The sequence below is a fragment of the Mus musculus genome, chromosome 4 (genome assembly GCF_000001635.26).
Source record: "Mus musculus strain C57BL/6J chromosome 4, GRCm38.p6 C57BL/6J".
In the NCBI taxonomy this organism is placed as follows: domain Eukaryota; kingdom Metazoa; phylum Chordata; class Mammalia; order Rodentia; family Muridae; genus Mus; species Mus musculus.
The window spans coordinates 106,573,122-106,590,272 of record NC_000070.6 but is presented as its reverse complement, the minus strand read 5'-3'; the positions used below and the strand labels follow the sequence as shown (position 1 = coordinate 106,590,272).

Here is a 17,151-nt window from a genome sequence, read left to right as displayed (position 1 = left end):
ACAAACTGCGTACTTTATGTGGGTGGGTGGGTCATGGCCAGTCAGCAGATGCCCACTTCCGTTTCTTGCTTACAAGACTGAGATTTGGAGACACCCTGTGGTGAAGACTCATCTCAATGTAAGGTTATGTCTAGGACTGAAGAGCGAAAGCTATTTTAATGGTAGTTTGGGCTTGGGATGTCTCCAAAGGCCTGGTGTCAAGGGCTGGTTCTGTTGGGAAAGGCTCAGTAGGAGGTCTTTGGATCCCTGGGAACATGCCTGTAAATGGTACTGAAGGACTACCAACTCCATTTTCTATTCTCTTTTCTCCCTGGTTTCTGACCATTTCCTCTGCCACACCCACCCATTACTATACACTGTCTCACCTCAGGACCAAGGGATCATGGATTGGAACCTCTAGAACTTAGAGCTGAAATAAAGCTCTCCTCTTGATCAACATCTCAGGTACTTTGTTACAGAAAGAACGCTGGCCAGCAGAGGGGATATTACAGATTTAAGATACAACTTATGAAATCAGAGAAGGGACTTCCCAAAAGGTTGCTTGAAGCCAGTTTCGGAATGAAAATCACAGGTTCTAGTAAAATTCCCATCACATACACACCTGTGCAAAGTGTACCAAGTTAAAACTTGATTCTCCCGGCTCTGGGCATCAAAGTCCTGGGGTGAGCCAACTATTAAAAAATACAAGTCCATGTGGTTCAATCCTAACAGAAGCTTATCTGGGTCTCTAGTGACTGCAAAGCTAACCACTTAATCCCTGTGGACACATCTGGCTGACAGGAAGGCTGGTAGTGTGCAGAGGAAGGCACTGTGTTCTGCTGGAAGGGTCGTTGTGCCTTCGGCTTTTGGATGAGGACATCGACACAGGAACAATGAGCTTGTCAAAACTGGTTTGTCACAACCGATTGATGAAGCCAGAACACCAGCCAGACCTGACAAGTGTACCTGGTGCCTGAGGACAGAGCCCATCCCTCCTGAGGTGCCAGCATTTCTTCACTGGAATGACAGAAATCCATTTGCTACCCGCTTCCCCCATGTTTTTAGCCCTCATCTGTGGGTGCTTGTGTTCAGACAGGACATTGGAGCTGAATGGCACCAGTGGCGGTGGCTGCGTCCTTGTCCGACTCTACACTGGTCCTCTGAATAAATGACAAAAGACTAGCGTCCAGGCTGTACTTTATTTTACACAAGTGGTGGCCCCAGAACCACAGGGACATGACCTGGAGAGTAGGCACAGTGCCTGAGGCTGCAAGAGCCAAATACAGGGATTCATGCCTTCTCCTTGGTCCCCATGACCAAATTAAAAAAAAAAAAACAACAAATCACACAGCACACATCGCCACACCCATCCCCTCCTTCCTTTCAGCAACAGCCAATTCAGCTTTCTAGCCAAAGACAGTGGCTACAACTGAATTTACAGAGAACCATGCAGCCAAGAAACCAGAGCCACGGAGGGGAGAGGCTTGCGTTGACTTCCCACATGTGCTGTCCCATAGCAGCTGAGTGACCCCACCAAGCCACCGTGTGGTTGGACACTGACAGGACAGGCGATAAGACAAGGCTGGGACCCAGAACACCATGCTTGGAAGACGACCACTTTTCGGGCAAGATATTACTGGAGCCAAACACTAACCTGAGGCTAATGTGACTCAAAATCCCTTCCCTCCCCAGGTCCTGGGGAGTGTCTGTGGAGGGCTGGATTTTGACTATTTTGGGTGACACAGGTTGCTGGCATCATTGCCACAGCTCCAGGTGCTTTGGGATGGAGGCTTGACTTGAGGAATGATGGCGCCTTATACATCACACTAACTAACCTAGCTCGCGTTGACCATTCATCTGCAGCAAGCAGGGTCATCAGTCTGCGAGCGAGTGCACATGCGCAAGGATGCACATGGACCACTAGGAGAGCCCATGCCAGGAATACATGCTGCTCAGACAGCAAAGTGAGGTTACTTCCTTCACAGGCCAAATGGATGAGGTGATTCTGCCTTCCCACAGCCCTGAGTGCACCAGCCTTCACAGGACACAGTAGCACTGTGCAGTATCCCAAGCCCTCGGCCGCATCAGTGAGCATCCTTCAGCTAAAATATGATTCTAAGGGTCCTGGGCTCTGCCAGATAAATGAAAACGACCCAGGAGCTGGCGTGGCGGTGGAGGGAAGGACCACTGATGGACGGTCCCTAGCTACCACCTGGATCATTTAAGCTCCCCCGGCTTTCAACACGAGGCTTTCCCAACGTCTTAAGACAGACAGGCTTCAGGAGCTCTAATGTTCCAAGTGACAGGCGAGAAAACTGCAGCCTCTGGAGGGGCAGGGGTGGTGGGGGAGGAGTGACTGTGACCAGCTCAGCTCTGGAGTTCTGGCTTGCCTTCCAGAACCTGATTCCCCCTCAGACTCTGGGTTTCCAGCTGGGCCAGGCAGTTCTGAAGGTGGGGGCTCTACAACCAACCACTCTTCATCAACAAGGCAGAAGGACCTCAGAGGCCCCTCCCTTGGGAACGGAAATGGAGCTAACTTTCTCTGAGCTTAGGATTTGTAAGGCACTGAAATTAACTAGAGCCGGGGGGGGGGGGGGGGGGAGGGGGGGGGAGGGAACAAAATGGGGGAGGGGGAGATGAGTGACCCTGGATGCTTTCTTTCTAACCCCAGGGAGGGTCCTCACAGTAGCAACAGGGCAGATGCCCCTTTCTCACTCAGTGTGGGGACCGCCCCTAAGTGACACAGTCATGAGCATGTGCCCCCATTGTGACTCAGTGGACTCTAGAGGAGGCCTGGATGGTGGGAGTTAAGAAAGCAAAGCCCAGGAAAGCCAGGCTTCCCACCTTGAGATGTCTTCCAGGAGCAGTCCTGAGTGGGCTCAGTGATGGCTGGGGCAGCTCGAGCACACAGAAGTAGGGCCAGGATGGTCCGAAGATGGCAGAGAGGACTTTGGAGTAGACCTGGCTTTGGCACAGCACATCCTGGGCCTGCCTGCCAATCAGATGCCCCCTGCCCCACCCCCGAGGCCAAGTGGAAGGCTGACCCTCCTTTGCCCTCTCGGGGCTGATGCAAGCTATGCAGGTGAAACTCCAAGGCAACTCCTTCATGGTGTTGGCCAAACCCGTGCAAGGGTGACCTGTGGGGAGCCTGTCTGGACTCAGCTGTTAGATCCAAAGCAGGAGCCAGGCGTGAGGTTGCATGGAAGCAGTGGTGGAAGCCCTTAGTGTGGGGTGACATCCAGCAGGTAGATATTTTTTTTTTTTTACCTCCTTTCACAGATGAACACGGGGCACACAGGGGCCAGGTGACTAGCCCAGAGTCAGTCACACAGCTAACGAGTGGCTAATCTGGGCCTGGGACTTAGGTCTGTCTGACTCCACGTGCTTCCACTTGCCCGAGCCACCCTGGAAGCCATCGGGCTGCCTCGGGGATGTGGAGGGGTTTCTTTTCTGAGACCTGGGAAAGCAGAGAAGCCGGAGCGAGCGAGGGAGAGCAGGTCCATGCAGCTGGCTCCCCAGGTGCCCTGCTCAGTGCCTTGCCGCCTTGCAGATCTTGTCGTACACCTCAGGGAAGGCGTCCTGGCAGCCCAGCTGCTTGCGCAGCTTGTGGTACAAGGAGCCATCGAACATCTCCCAGAATTCCTCGCGGTTCATATAGCAATCGGCGTATAACATTTGGAACCTGCATGGGAGGGAAGGAGTGCGGCGGCGGTGAGGATGGACAAGGTGGGTGTGAGGCCCCTGTGTCCCCCAGACCCCGGGTCACTTACCCGTGCACACTCCGCACAAACTTCTCCAGCTGCCTCATGCAGGACCTGGCCTCGAAGTGCTTCACACGTGGCTCCCCGTATGCCCCGATGTCCACGTAGAGCTCTGCTTCATCTCCCTTGGGATGCACTAGTCCTGGCTGGCTGGGCAGGATGAATGGGCACAGCCAGATGGGGTAGACCTGAGTGAGAGGTCAGAGAAACAGCTTGGTCTGTCTTTTCCCAGCAGGTAGCAGACCCGGGACTAGCTCACCCACATCCTTGCAAACGGGAACTTTGACTTTGTAACCCACTAGAGGGTCCCAGGTGCTTGCTTCCAGCTTCAGTTCTCCCTCCAGCCCTGCCAAATACTTCCATATTACGGGGCCACTCTAAAGCAGCTTATCAGGGTACTACAGTTCCTGGGTGGGCTAAGATCCTAATTGTATAGTTGGAGAAACCAAGGCCCAGAGGGCAGATACACAGATGGGTGGGCGACACAGAGCTAGGGAGAAGACCTGGGTTCCATGGGACCACGCCCGCCTGGTCACCCAGCTTACGTGGATGTCATTTTGGAAGGTATGCAGGGCCTGTGACATGCACTTCATGGGCACCAGCATGTCCTGCACCACGTGGTGCTGCTCGTACAGCTTGCGTAGCGTCTCGCCCTGGGTCAGCTTCAGGAGGGAGATCTTGGGAGGCACCATCCAGCCGAAGAGGTAGCGGAAGATGGGGTTGTTGCCGAAAGGGATGATGTCCTAAAAGACAGAGATGGCGATGGGGAGGAGGAGGAGGAGGCAGGGGCAGCTCCTCAAGCCACTAGGGACAGGTAACTCCAGGGTGCACGCCCCTCTTTATAGGAGGAGAGCTAGGGCTTGATTCCCATCTCGCAGGTTTACCAACTATAATGGCCTTGGTCTAGTTACTTAGCTTCTCTGAGCTCAGCTCCTTTGTCTCTGACAGGAGAGACAAACAGATACTGTGACCAGTAACACAGTAAGGTGACTACCATTCCAGCTTTCAAGAGTGAGTCGAGCCGGGCGTGGTGGCGCACGCCTTTAATCCCAGCACTTGGGAGGCAGAGGCAGGCGGATTTCTGAGTTCGAGGCCAGCCTGGTCTACAAAGTGAGTTCCAGGACAGCCAGGGCTATACAGAGAAGAGACAATTCTTAAGAGAGCTTGAACAATTTTTCTTTCTTTCTTTTTAATTGGATATTCTCTTTATTTACATTTCAAATATTATCCCTTTCCCTGCTTCCCTCCCTCCCGGGAACACCCTACCACATCCTCCCTTCCCCTGCTTCTATGAGGGTGTTCCTCTCCCCACCCTCGATTCCCCTACACTGGGGCATCTATTGAGCCTTCTTAGGATCAAGGACCCCTCTTCCCATTGATGCATGACAAGGTCATCCTCTGCTACATATGCAGCTGGAGCCATGTGTACTCCTTTGTTGATGGCTTAGTCCCTGGGAGTTCTGGGGGTCCTGGTTGGTTGATATTGTTTTTCTTCCTATGGGGTTACAAACTCCTGCAATTTTTCTAAGGTCTGCAGCAAGGACAACTCTCACCAGGTAAATGGAATCTAGCTCCACATCGAGCCTTCCATTTAGTTTGCACACAGCCAGCCATTCACATTCTCCTGCTTCCCCTGGTCTCCCTGGAGATCCTGACAGGCAGATGTCTCTAATGCCAGCTGCTTCCTCAGCCACACCCTTAGCTCCCTAGCTCACAAAATTCCTCCCAGCTCTAGGCCTGGCTACCTTCCTAAGTCACCAACGTGCAGAGGGTACCACAGCCTCCGGAGCCTTGACACCAAAGGTGGGTGTCAGAAACAAAGACATTCATGGCATGGTTGCTGTTCTGTGACGCTCACTATGGTGGCTTGAATATGCTAGGTCCAGAGAGTGGCACTATTAGGAGGTGTGGCCTTGCTGGAATAGGTGTGGACTTTTTGGAGGAAGTGTGTCACTGGGGGGTGAGGGTAGGGCACTTTGAGACCCTCCTCCTAGCCACGTGGGGACAGTCTGCTCCTGGCTTTCTTGGATAAATATGTAGAACTCTCAGTTCCTCCTGCACCATGCCTGCTTGGATGCTGCTGTGTCCATCTTGATGATGATGGACTGAACCTCTGAGCCTGTAAGCCAGCCCCAATTAAATAAATGTTGTCCTTTAAAAGAGTTGCCTTGGTTATGGTGTCTCTTCATAGAGATGGAAGCCCTAACTAAGACACACTCTCTCCGGAGTGTAGGGTACAGGACTCTAGACAGCAGTGGAGCTGGGACAGAGTCAGAGGGAGCTCCCGAAGATTCCCCAAGAATGGGAGCCCAAAGCTGCAATGAATGCCAACTGCTAAAAGCCCAGTAGCACCCCTCAGGCATCCCTGGAGTCAGGGCTCTCCTATGAGAGCGCCCAACCACTGTCCATCTGCTTGACCCACACAGCAGGCAGAGTTTAACCACCAGCTTGGCTCCCACTGTTGTGCGTTGAGCATCAGAACACAGCAATGCAACCAGTAAGGCCACAGAGCTGTAGAACCACTTATTTAAGCAGCTCTGTATTTATGAACACTTAGATCATTGAGAGATTATCAGTAAAGATCCTTGGCACATGTCTTTGCCCATCAACATGTACTTCTGATGTTAAGTTCCTGGACACAGACAACTCTAGATTAAATATTGTGGGTAGCTTTAAGGGACCCTACTTTAGATCCTTGCACCATCTTGTACTCTGAAACTAGAGGTGAACACTGCTCCCTACACACTTGACAGCAATGTGCTATCCCAGGTCTCTGATGTTTCCAAGGTGAACAGAGAGACACCATGAGATGCCTGCCTGTTCCTGATTCTCAGGTCCATTGGTTTGTATCAGATGAAACTGTCAGCCACAGAAAGTCAGTGTTTAAACACTGCTCTTCTTTTTGCCACCTCCTGACACATCCTTTGGCCCTGGCTTTACTCCTGTCCTGGGTCCTGCCAATACGCAGAAGTCACTCATTCCCTACAAGGGAAGTAATTCCCTCGGGCTCTTAACAACTCAATTGTGGCTTGCATCTGGCCTGCTATTGGCCACCTCTGTTCTGATGGGCTGGCTGCAGAGTCCCAGGGATGAGCAAGGATCCCCGATCTCCTTTCTTATCTATGATAATCCCACATACTAGCTAACAATGGAACTCACTCTGAGACAAGGCTAGCCCTGAATTCAGAGAACTCTCTACCTCTGCCTCCTGAGTGCTGGGATTAAAGGCGTGAGCCACTGCCCGGCCTAGTGCTGCATTCTTAGGAACAAAAAATACACAAGTAGGAAGAGTTAAATACTCTCAGATTGATATTTAAAAGATGAATGGCAAAATGCCCACTGATAACGTAGAATTAATTTTGTATTTACTATGCAAGCATCAGGACAGGACAAAGGAAAAGGCGTTACGTTTTAGTACGCTCGCTCAGTGGCACTATAGGCCTGCTTTGTGTGTGGGCCCCACAGCTTACCTAGCTGGCCCTGGACTTTGGTGTTGCTCAGTGATGCAAGTTGGGAAGCTGGGAGGTGTCTGGGCAAGTCAGGCTGAGAAGAGGGATGGGCTGGCTTATCACCCAGCATGCAGGTTCACTGGGTTCTTTCAAAGCTCTTTTCTACTGGGAGCAAGGTGAAGAAGGCGGCCAATGAAAGGGTGGTGTCTAGGAGGGAAAGCCTGCATTCTGAAAATTGTGTACATGTGTCCCTTATCAGAAAGGTCTCAGCTTCCGGGTAAGGTCTATAACTCCGCCTAGCTGGGTGTTCCACCCACTTCCCCAGGGACATTCAGAACTGGGTCCCTTCCTCAGGAAGCCACCCATGGCAGAAGGGAGTTAGTTGCTTCATCAGGCAAGGAGGAGGGAAGAAAGGCCTGATCTAGGGGCAGAAGTGTGGGCAAAGTCCACGGATCTCAAAGGGCACACTCTTCTGAAGGCCACCCCCACTCGGACCTCCTGTGGGCCAGCTGATACTTTCCTTGTGACCAACAGCATAGCTTCTCCTGATACCCGGCCCTGTTTCCCTGCCGCCCGGCATTCCTAAGTCCCCAGTGTAAACTCCAGGTGAGCACACACAGCTGTCAACACTCCTGTTCCTTCCTGTAAATGAAGGCGGCTTAGGACAGTGTTCGCTTAACAGCACCAAAGATATGGCAAGTCTCATTTTGAGCACAGACTGAAGTGGTTTAAAAGTCTATCTCATGAGATGGGGGCTCAGTGCCCCTCAGCTGGAGTGGGTTCAACTAAATGACACATGATGCTAACATGTGGGGTATGGAGGGGGGGCCGGAAACCATGATGTGGTAGGCACACTGCAGCATCTGCAGTCTCTCTCTGGTGATCTGTCATGGGCGAGGTGTCACTTTGCTGTGATGAGGCTCAAGGAGCCCGAGGAGCAAGAGCTTCCTTCATCCATCACCCTCCCATCCCTCGCTCTCACGGACCCCTCACTTGAGCCTGAAGCACTGCAATCCGCCTGCCCTACTTCATGGCACCATCCGCTCACCCACACTCACGGCTACCGCTTACCTCACATTCGTGGCTATCGTCACTGAGGCGTGGGCCACCGTATCCCCCTCACAGCCCCCTGGCACGCTGCAGCTCTGCCTTTCCAAGTCTGGGACCACCGCTGCCTTCATTTGCACTCGTACTTGGTGATTTTAATTCTCACAGATATGATCTATCCACACTTCGGTACCCTCAGCTCCCCGGCTCGTTTTGCCTTTATCTTCCAGCATTCTTATCTTTACTGAGCTGAGTTACTGCTCTTAAGTCCTATCTCAGGCAGCACTGTCACCATGGTGATCCAACCTCAGAGCCAAACCAGTCCCAGGATATCTTTTCCCAGAGCCAGTGGTACCACATGGGATTACCTCGGCAGCAGAGCTCGATTACTGGAGTAGAAGAGCTTAAAATATCAGCTAGTTGGTCCTTTAAGAATGTTCCGGAGCCTCAGACGACCAGTGTCTATATTTGTCTACTCCACAGTTCCTATCATCCAACCTCCCCTAGAGGTGGCCCGCTCTACCCACCCGGTGTCACTTTCACAGCGTGAAAACCCACAGCCACACACTGGCCTTGCCCTGAGCGCACAGTCACCAGTCACAGGAGGCTGAATTCCGTGGTCATTCCCAGACAATGAACTTTCTATTGTCTAAGGGGCAAGTTTCATGTCACCCTTCTCAAGCTGTGGCCACGCCCTGGCTGGAATTCCTACTTCTGATTTCACTGGGAAATTACAGGCAACCAGAAGAAGGGACCAAGCTGTGCCCAACTCCAGGAGCCTGTTCCTCACTACACATGCCACCAAGAGGCCACCCAAGGCTCCATTCCAGAGCCCCCACCCAACACCGTCATTCCTCTCATCAGCCCCAGGACACATAACCATGTTGGCATCTCTCCTGAAAACAATCACAGAAGCAAGCATCTTTCTTAGCGCCATCCTCAGCTTCGTCTGGCTCCTGTCCCCTGCCTGGGTCTGTTTGTCCTGTTAGAAGTAGCCTCTGAGATTGGTTTCCACCAGCCCAGTCTTCCACCTGCTATTCAAAGCTGACTCTATCCCTTCATCTCACTTAGGACTCAATGCTTTCCTGAAGGTCTCTACTTGGCTATGGTTAAGGGCACCTTCTCTTTCGCTGGCTGCTCCTCCCCAGGGCTGTAGGGCACCCAGGCTGGGCGTTTTTATGCGCCTACTATCTTGGCTTTAAATATCATTTGCTAGAAAGAAGAAAAGGCCAGGTGTGGTTGAGCTCAGCATCTGGAGGAAGTGGGGGTGTGGATGCAGGAAGATCAGCTACATAAAGACCATGATGGGCTACAAGACCTTATCTCAAACACAACACAACCAAACACAAACATTTCCCCTACAAATTCAAAAACATTTCTCTGCCACTGGCCCATATTTAAACACATGGCCTTTATCTCTGCTGAGACCCTCTGATTCTCAAACACACAGTTGACTGGCTACCAATTCAGGGCCCAACCTGCATTCCCAGTGAATCTACCTTCAAAAGATATGCTCAGGGCAGAATTTCCCGTGTCCATCATGTGCCACCTCCACCCACCCCCAGCTTCCTGTCACAGTTAGGGGACCTCTTTCACCAGTTCTTGGGTCTCCAGCCTTGATCTCATGCCAATCTGTCTGGCAATCCTGTAGGCTGGCTCAACAGTCAGTCCTTCCTGGGCCTCAGGCTGCTTTTCGTCCCCATTGCCTCCCAGACAACAGAAATCTTTCATCTCTTCTTCCATGATCACTCAGTCCCCAACCTACTCAATTCTCCATCCAGCTACCAATCAATTCTCCATCCAGCTACCAAAGATTTACTTTTCTTTCTTCCTTCCTGTTTGTGTGTTTGTTTGTTTGTTTGTTTTTTGAGACAGGGTTTCTCTGTGTAGCCCTGGCTGTCCTGGAGCTCACTCTGTAGACCATGCTGGCCTCAAACTCAGAAATCCACCTGCCCCTGCCTCCCGAGTGCTGGGATTAAAGGCATGTGCCACCATCGCCCGGCTAAGATAGTCTTTAAAAATAAAAACTAGGACACATCACCTTCCTGCCCCAAGCCCCCACTGACTTCCTATCGCACCTATAATAAAGTGTAAGGTTCTCACTTGACCTACAAGGAGCCATGAGACCTAGCCTCAGGCTACCGTGTGACCTCGTTCTGCATCTCTGCTCTAGCTAAGCAACCTTGCTGTGTCTCAGACATATACAGCTTGCAGGGACCAGAGGACAGACTGTTGTAGGAGACTGCAGCTGGCTCTTGCTTCGAACAGTATGTGCCAAATGTTCAACCCAACGCAAGAGTTACAACCTCGGAGTGCCAGGGAGGCAATAGATTGGGAGATATAGAGAGGATTTCTGTTATCTTGCATTTGTTAATACATTCCTAAGCATGACTGAGACAATAGATAAGCCGGGATTCATCTACATGAAAAGCATGTGCGTCATCACGCACTGCCAAAACTATGAAGAGCAGCGTGCAGGATGGAAGAAATATTTGTAGATCATGTATCTGCTGATGGCTCAGCATCTTGTGTGAAGATGTGTAAGTATGTGAAAAATGCACACACATCAACAACAAAACACAAACAGACCAGGAAAATTGAACAAAGGCGCTCATGAGATGGCTCCGTGGATAAAGGCGCTTGCCACCAAGCCCGACAACTCGAGTTTAATTCCTGGGACCCACAAGGTGGAGGAGAGAACTGATTTTTATAAGTTGTCCTCTGACCTCCACATGTACATCATGTTACACACACACACACACACACACACACCAAAAATGAATGAACGGACTAAAAATAAAAACCAGCCAAAGACCCCACAAATGGCCCACAGGCACTCGACAGACGCTCAACATGAAGGGATCAATAAGGAGCTACAGTCAGATATCTCTGGGGCACCACGGCACATCTGAGGATGATTGTAATCACAATAGCTTACAAATCAGAAAGTAAGTCTTGGCCAGGACAGGAAGACTGGGACGCTGCCAGATGAGATGTAAGCATCATAATTTCATAATTACTGTGGGAGACACCGTGGCAGGACCTCTACCAGTTAGACACACGATTCCCATTCTCCAGCAACTCCACTTCCTGTGTTTGTGTGTCCCCTAGAGAGTGTGCAAAATGCGTCCTTGCTCAGTGGGCACGAGGTTAACGGTACAAAGAAAACATCTGTGGTCCTATGAAGGTGAAGCTAAACAGCTTCATGTGTGTACTGAGCTCTCTGAACTATGCACCAGACACTAGTTAATTCTCATGGCCTGCCTCTGGCTGGTCCTCTGCCCAGAGACTCCCCTGGAGGTTCTGTGTGGCCTGTCCAGGGGCCACAGCATGCACCATCTCCTAAGGTTCCCACTCATCCCTACAACATAGTGACAGACTTATGTTCACCTCCAGGCTCAACTTGACTTCCCCCTCTTGCTTTGGCCCCACACAGAGCTAGAGCCCCTCTGCTCGGCAATGGTAACACTTCCAGGAAGATAAAGGTCTACCTTTTCCCAAAGTGAGGCTAACACACTCAGTGTGAATGGTGAAAAGCAAACTCTTCCCTGCAGCCGGCTGTCCCCAGGCCAAATCACAGCAACTGCTCTGCTGGACCACACGGGCGAGACCATTTCCTTCACCAGAGAGAGACAGAGAACTGTGGCCGCAATATGAATGGCCGCTGTCCTAAGAGCCAGGGCCTGAGAGAGCCAAGCCTCACCTGGAGCTCCCAGAAGATGCTGCGCGTGTGTCGGTGGTAGTAGTGTCTCAGGGGAATGTATTCGAGGCCCTCCCGGTTTGTCTTCAGGTAGTTCTCCACATGCTTGAAGAACCAGGGCTTGTAGTAACTGCCAATGCTATTCAGCTGAAATGACAAGAGGGCATTGTGATCAGGCCACACAGGAGCCACCGGGGAGCCACCAGGGAGCAAGAGCGATCCAGCCGCTGTCTAATGCGTTTGGCCTTTGCAAAGCTCTGATAAGTCAATTGTGGCCTGGGAGAGTCTTCAAAGCCAGGCAGGTTGGGCACAGCAGGGACTCTCCTGCAAAAAGCACACACTCAGTGAACCTCAGGGTTATGCACAGGGCCATGCAGCCAGCTCAGGCAGTATGGGGGGTGGGGGGGGGGGCGGGGGGGGGCGGGCGGTTAGTGGCTCTTGTCCTCATTAGAACAGAGTCAATGTTCACGGTGTCAGTGATAACGCAGGGCTCTGCACAGGTTAGTTCCCCGCTGTCCTTGCTAAGCCAGTGTGGATCACCCTTACTGCAATCCACGGCCCCTGCTCCAGCCAACCGTGACACACTTCCCTGTTTTCCCGGGGCTGGCACCAGGCCTCTGGGCTCAGCACTTTCCCAGTATTTTCCTTCTCTTGGAGGGATTGTCCTAGGTGGCTAATGTCCTGGCTGTGGGCTCTGTATCCTTGAATCCTACCTGGCACACTGAACTAGTAGTGCCTTACAGCCCTCAGAGGGTCAGGCATGATCTGCTGGATGCCAAGATGACCGAGCTGCTCAGACCTTGGGCCCAACTCCTCTGAACTGAATTCTGGGCAGGTTCTCTTGGGAAGAGAGCCAAGCATGGCCTAGCCATTCTCTAGTTGTGTGAAGTGGTGCAGGCTACTCCCTAACCCTGTTTTCTATGAATGTGAATTAACAATAAAATATACATTCATTTTTTTTTTCAGGGCTTTCAATTGCATCCCCGCCCCCCGCCCCCCCCCAAACCAAACCAAACCAAACCATTAAAGCCCAAACTAAGACCATACTGTATACACTATACTGTTCTATCTCTGCTGGTCTGCTTTTCCCACGTACAAGCCACGAGGCTGATCTTTTAGCCTGTGTGTCTCACTTTCTATATGGCAAGATGGAGACACTGCTGACTGGAATGGCTGTGTAGGTTAAACGTATAACACAGGGCACATCTAGCATGGGCGTGGCCTACAACATCTGTTCCTTGGCCTCCCGATGGCCTTTCCTTCTGCAGCCAGCACCTGCGACTTCTCTGCGTACCACCCTCTTTGGAGCCTCCTTTGCTGGTAGGCACTCTGCGGGGAGGAGAGGGGGAGCCACAGTTTTGCACAAGAGTTTGTTTGCCCAAGCTGGCTTCCCTGTAGACAGAGGTAACAGAAGGGGGCCGAAACCGACAGCAAACAGAGCAACTTGATCTAAGGCAGTGGGGGCCAGGCTACTTGCCTGGCAGAGGCATCTACTGTGTAATTAAGTCGAAACTTGGGGTGTCTGGGTCCAAGATCTTCAGGAAACGCTGTGCCAGAGAAGCTCAGAAATGGTAACTAAACCTGCTAAGCATCACTCAGGACACGGAGCAGCTGGGAAGCCTAGGCGACTGCAGAAGCTCAAGCTGACTTTAACGCATCCACAGAGAGCGACCCCCAGCTTGGCTCTGAAGTGGGTTACAGTCTCACAGGATGAGAGCCTCACCCTGGGTGGTGCCACCTGAGGGCCCCTCATGGTACTTGGCTGGCCCATGTGACAGCATCTACTCCTCCTGTCCCGACTCCGTTTGCACTTGGTGTCCTGGTCTTATCTGCTGGGACAAATGGCAAGAGACTCTGGCCCCTGGTCTTTCCTACCACTTGACTTGAAAGAGCTCCTGAAAGGGTCTCGGGACCTTTGCTCTCTCCTCAGGAAGTTCAGGGGTCTAAACCCGTCAGGAGCTGAGCGAATCCTTCTAAGGACTCATGCTGATGGTACCGACTCTCGGACCACACTGAAGCTATTTTGGTAGTGATGGGTGGCTTCTCTTGACATCCCCCTCCCTCAGCTTGACACCGTGGACAGCCTCTAAGGAAATGCCCTAGAGAAGCTGCAACACCTCTACACCAGATACCCCACAGGCGATTACGGGTGGGGGGCTCACAATGACTAGGCTTGAGGCTAGAGAGAGCCAGAACACTTCAACTCTACGGCTACTGTTGCTAATGCTCCTGGACGCCCTCTTCCTGACACATTTCCTGCCTGGAATCAATGCTGTGGTCACTGCTAAATTCTAGGAGTTTCCACTCAGGGACCCATGTGACTCGGAGGGCGGAGACAAGAATGTAAACCTGCTTTGTTTGTTGGGCATCTCTAGGAGTCTCTACCTCTCACTGGGTCTCATTTCCTAATATGAAGAAGGGACAGTTCCCCGTGACTTTTGAGTCTTTTTCGAAATATATTTTACTGAAGCCAGAGCCTCACACATATTAGGTAAGCATGCAGCCACTGGGCTAAACCTCTAGCCCTCCGTTTCAATGAAACAAAAACAAATTTTAGTGTGTGTGTCTGTGTTTGTGTGTAAGAGAGGATAACTTGTGGGAGTTAGTTCTCTCCTTCTGTCACATAGGTCCCAGGGATCAAATTTAGGTGTCAGCCTTGGTGCGAAGTAGCTACAGAGCCATCTTGAGGGCCCCGATTTTAAAACATTTTAAGTATATAGGTATAGACCAAATGCCTTAAGACATGCCAATACTTTGATGAAGAGCAAATTTTTTCTCACTGCTTTAAAATTAATTAAAAACAAAACTGGAAGCAAGTTACATTGCCACCTAAGGACAGAGAGGGAGGGCATTTGCTCAATGACCTGTTCTGAAGGCATTACACTGACTAAGGCGGGACAATGCTTATCCACTTGAACAAGGCAAATTTGAAGAGACAGTCACAGGTAAGGGCAGCCAAGCTAGAAAACCCTGTAAAGATATGTTCACCCTCAAAAGTAACAAGAGAGCTACAAAACAAAGAGGGACTATTTTTAACCTTATCAGATTGGCAAAAATCAAAGTGTGATTCTCTCTCTCTCTCTGCAGCTGGCAAGGGATGCAGCCACCTGCTGCCGGACACAGGCACGCACGCAGCTGCCCGACTGAGGCCCGTGTGGCCTCCCTCCCTCCTTCCCTCCCTCCCTCACGTTTCAGGTGCTCACACCTGGGCTTAGGACTCCATTTCATTCGTACATGTTGGTAGGAAAGGAGAAGAGAGTCTTAGATTTTCAGCGAAAGGAAGTGCTTATCAGGCCAAGTACTCTGACACACAACCAAGTGACTGTATAGAAAACCAGGGCACGCACAGCCACAGACACTGATCAATGGAGAGAAAACTGTGGACGTGATCACCCCAGGGGGTGATGGGAGGCACCTTAACTTCCTTACATGAGCAACACCGACACCCTAGTTCTTATTTTAAAAAGGTTTTCTACACGCGTAAGGGGGAAACAAATGCGGGACCATTTTGGGTCACGTATGTGAGTGAGTCTTTTATTTGTTTAGACTTCCAGGTCTCTTACCATAGGCGCGCATCCTGTCTGGATGGAGGGAAAAAGAAACCTGCTATTGAAAATTACTTGGTTGCTGGGTTATAGTGGCACATGCTTATAATGCCAGCCCTTGGAAGGCAGAGGCAGGTAGTTCTCTGAGTTTGAGGACAGCCAGGTTTACATAGTAAGATCTAGACTAGCCAGGACTAAACAGTGAGACCCCGTCTAAAACAAAAACAAACAAACAAACAAACAAACTCCAAAATATTACATAGTGATTCACACCTATATTTCCAGAACTTACTCAGATCATAGCCCTAAGTTGGAGGTTAGCCTGGACTACCCAGTGCGCTCCAGGTCAGCCTGAGCTAGTAGGTAGGTAACCTTGTCTGAAAATAAAGACTAAAACATTACTTGCTTGTTATGTGTAACAATAAGTTACACATTACTCACTTGTTATGTGTCAAATGTTAATAAAACACTAAACGTTGTATGGTGAAAGCTGAGGTGTGCCCATTTGATCTGGAGGAAGTATCAAGGCAATTACTCCATCTTGGCTCTGCCACCTTGTAGAAATCTAAATTAGCCCTTGGAGCATCGGTTTCTTCATCTATGACATGGGCTGTCATTAGACAACAGGTTCTGTCTATAAGGGAAGCACGTGACTGGCGGGTGGCAGCAGTGGAGGAGATAGGCCTCTTATGGCCCCTCACATTTCTGAGGAAGCCTGTTACCTGCATCCTGGTGGACCATGCCACATGAAGCAGTCTAAATAGGCCCAGTGCCTGCCCACCTTTCTTCCCCTGGCCTACCTTGCTGGGCTCTACGTCGTCCGTCATGACCCCTGTCATGATGACAGCCTCATCCAGGGAGTACAGCAACCCTTCCACGAAGTGGTTCTCCAGCCGCTGGGACTCGCGGGTGAATTTTTCACAGATGGCCTCCAGGCCCCGAACAGGCTCAAACCGCAGCTTGACATACTTCTTGGCCGGGATGATCCGGATCTCGGCAGCCACCAGGAAGCCCAGGGTCCCACAGGACCAGGGCACGGCATAGAACAGGTCTGAGTTTTCAGACTGGGAGAGAGAATTGGCATAGGCTGAGAGCTTGACCTGATAGGGCAGCGAGGGGGCGCAGGGCCTGGACTGGATTCCCGCCTGTTGCTTTCACCTGTATTCAATTTCCCTCTGCAATTTCTGCTTCACGTGACTTTAACCTCCTACTGCTCCCTGTTTCAGAGATGCTCAGGTAAACAGCATCCACTTCCTGCTGCTGAGGCCTAGGCCCTGAAGCACCCAGCAAGGTCATAACTAGAACTGCCTGAAAACCCCAGTGGGAGGACTAAGGGGGCAGAGAGGGGCAGAGTGCAGGGAACATGAGCTGGGTCCCTACTAGAGTCAGGGTAGCCAGGAGACATGAAAATGCAAATTCCCCTCCTGAGCTGGCTGGCACTAAAAGTAACAATACCTTTCCTGGCCCACTTTACCCTACACTTAAGAGTCTGGCAGAACACTGCCCACATCTGATAGGAGCACGACTTGACCTGTCTCAGTCAAGGCTCCCTGGAAAGTCGGCTACTCCAGCTGGGCCCAGGTAGGCTCTCCCAACTCTGAAGCAGTGGCTGTTGGTTAGATTCTTTATATCTAAATGAGCCCCCCCCCCCCCAAGAATCCAGCCTTGGG

The 17,151-nt window shown here is 51.2% G+C and overlaps 1 protein-coding gene across 1 annotated transcript in view; it reads right to left on the bottom strand.

Annotated features, from left to right (window-relative positions):
* Window positions 1–1,159: 1,159 nt before the first annotated feature.
* The window catches only part of Dhcr24 (24-dehydrocholesterol reductase), a 28,076-nt gene continuing 12,084 nt past the window's right edge, over window positions 1,160–17,151 (bottom strand). Inside the window, exons 5-9 of the mRNA NM_053272.2 lie at window positions 16,282–16,545; window positions 11,940–12,083; window positions 4,286–4,483; window positions 3,750–3,928; window positions 1,160–3,661 (exon numbers count right to left, since the gene is read on the bottom strand). Coding sequence (NP_444502.2) covers window positions 3,508–3,661; window positions 3,750–3,928; window positions 4,286–4,483; window positions 11,940–12,083; window positions 16,282–16,545 — 939 coding nt within the window. The 3' untranslated portion in view covers window positions 1,160–3,507. The remainder of the gene's footprint in view (window positions 3,662–3,749; window positions 3,929–4,285; window positions 4,484–11,939; window positions 12,084–16,281; window positions 16,546–17,151) is intronic.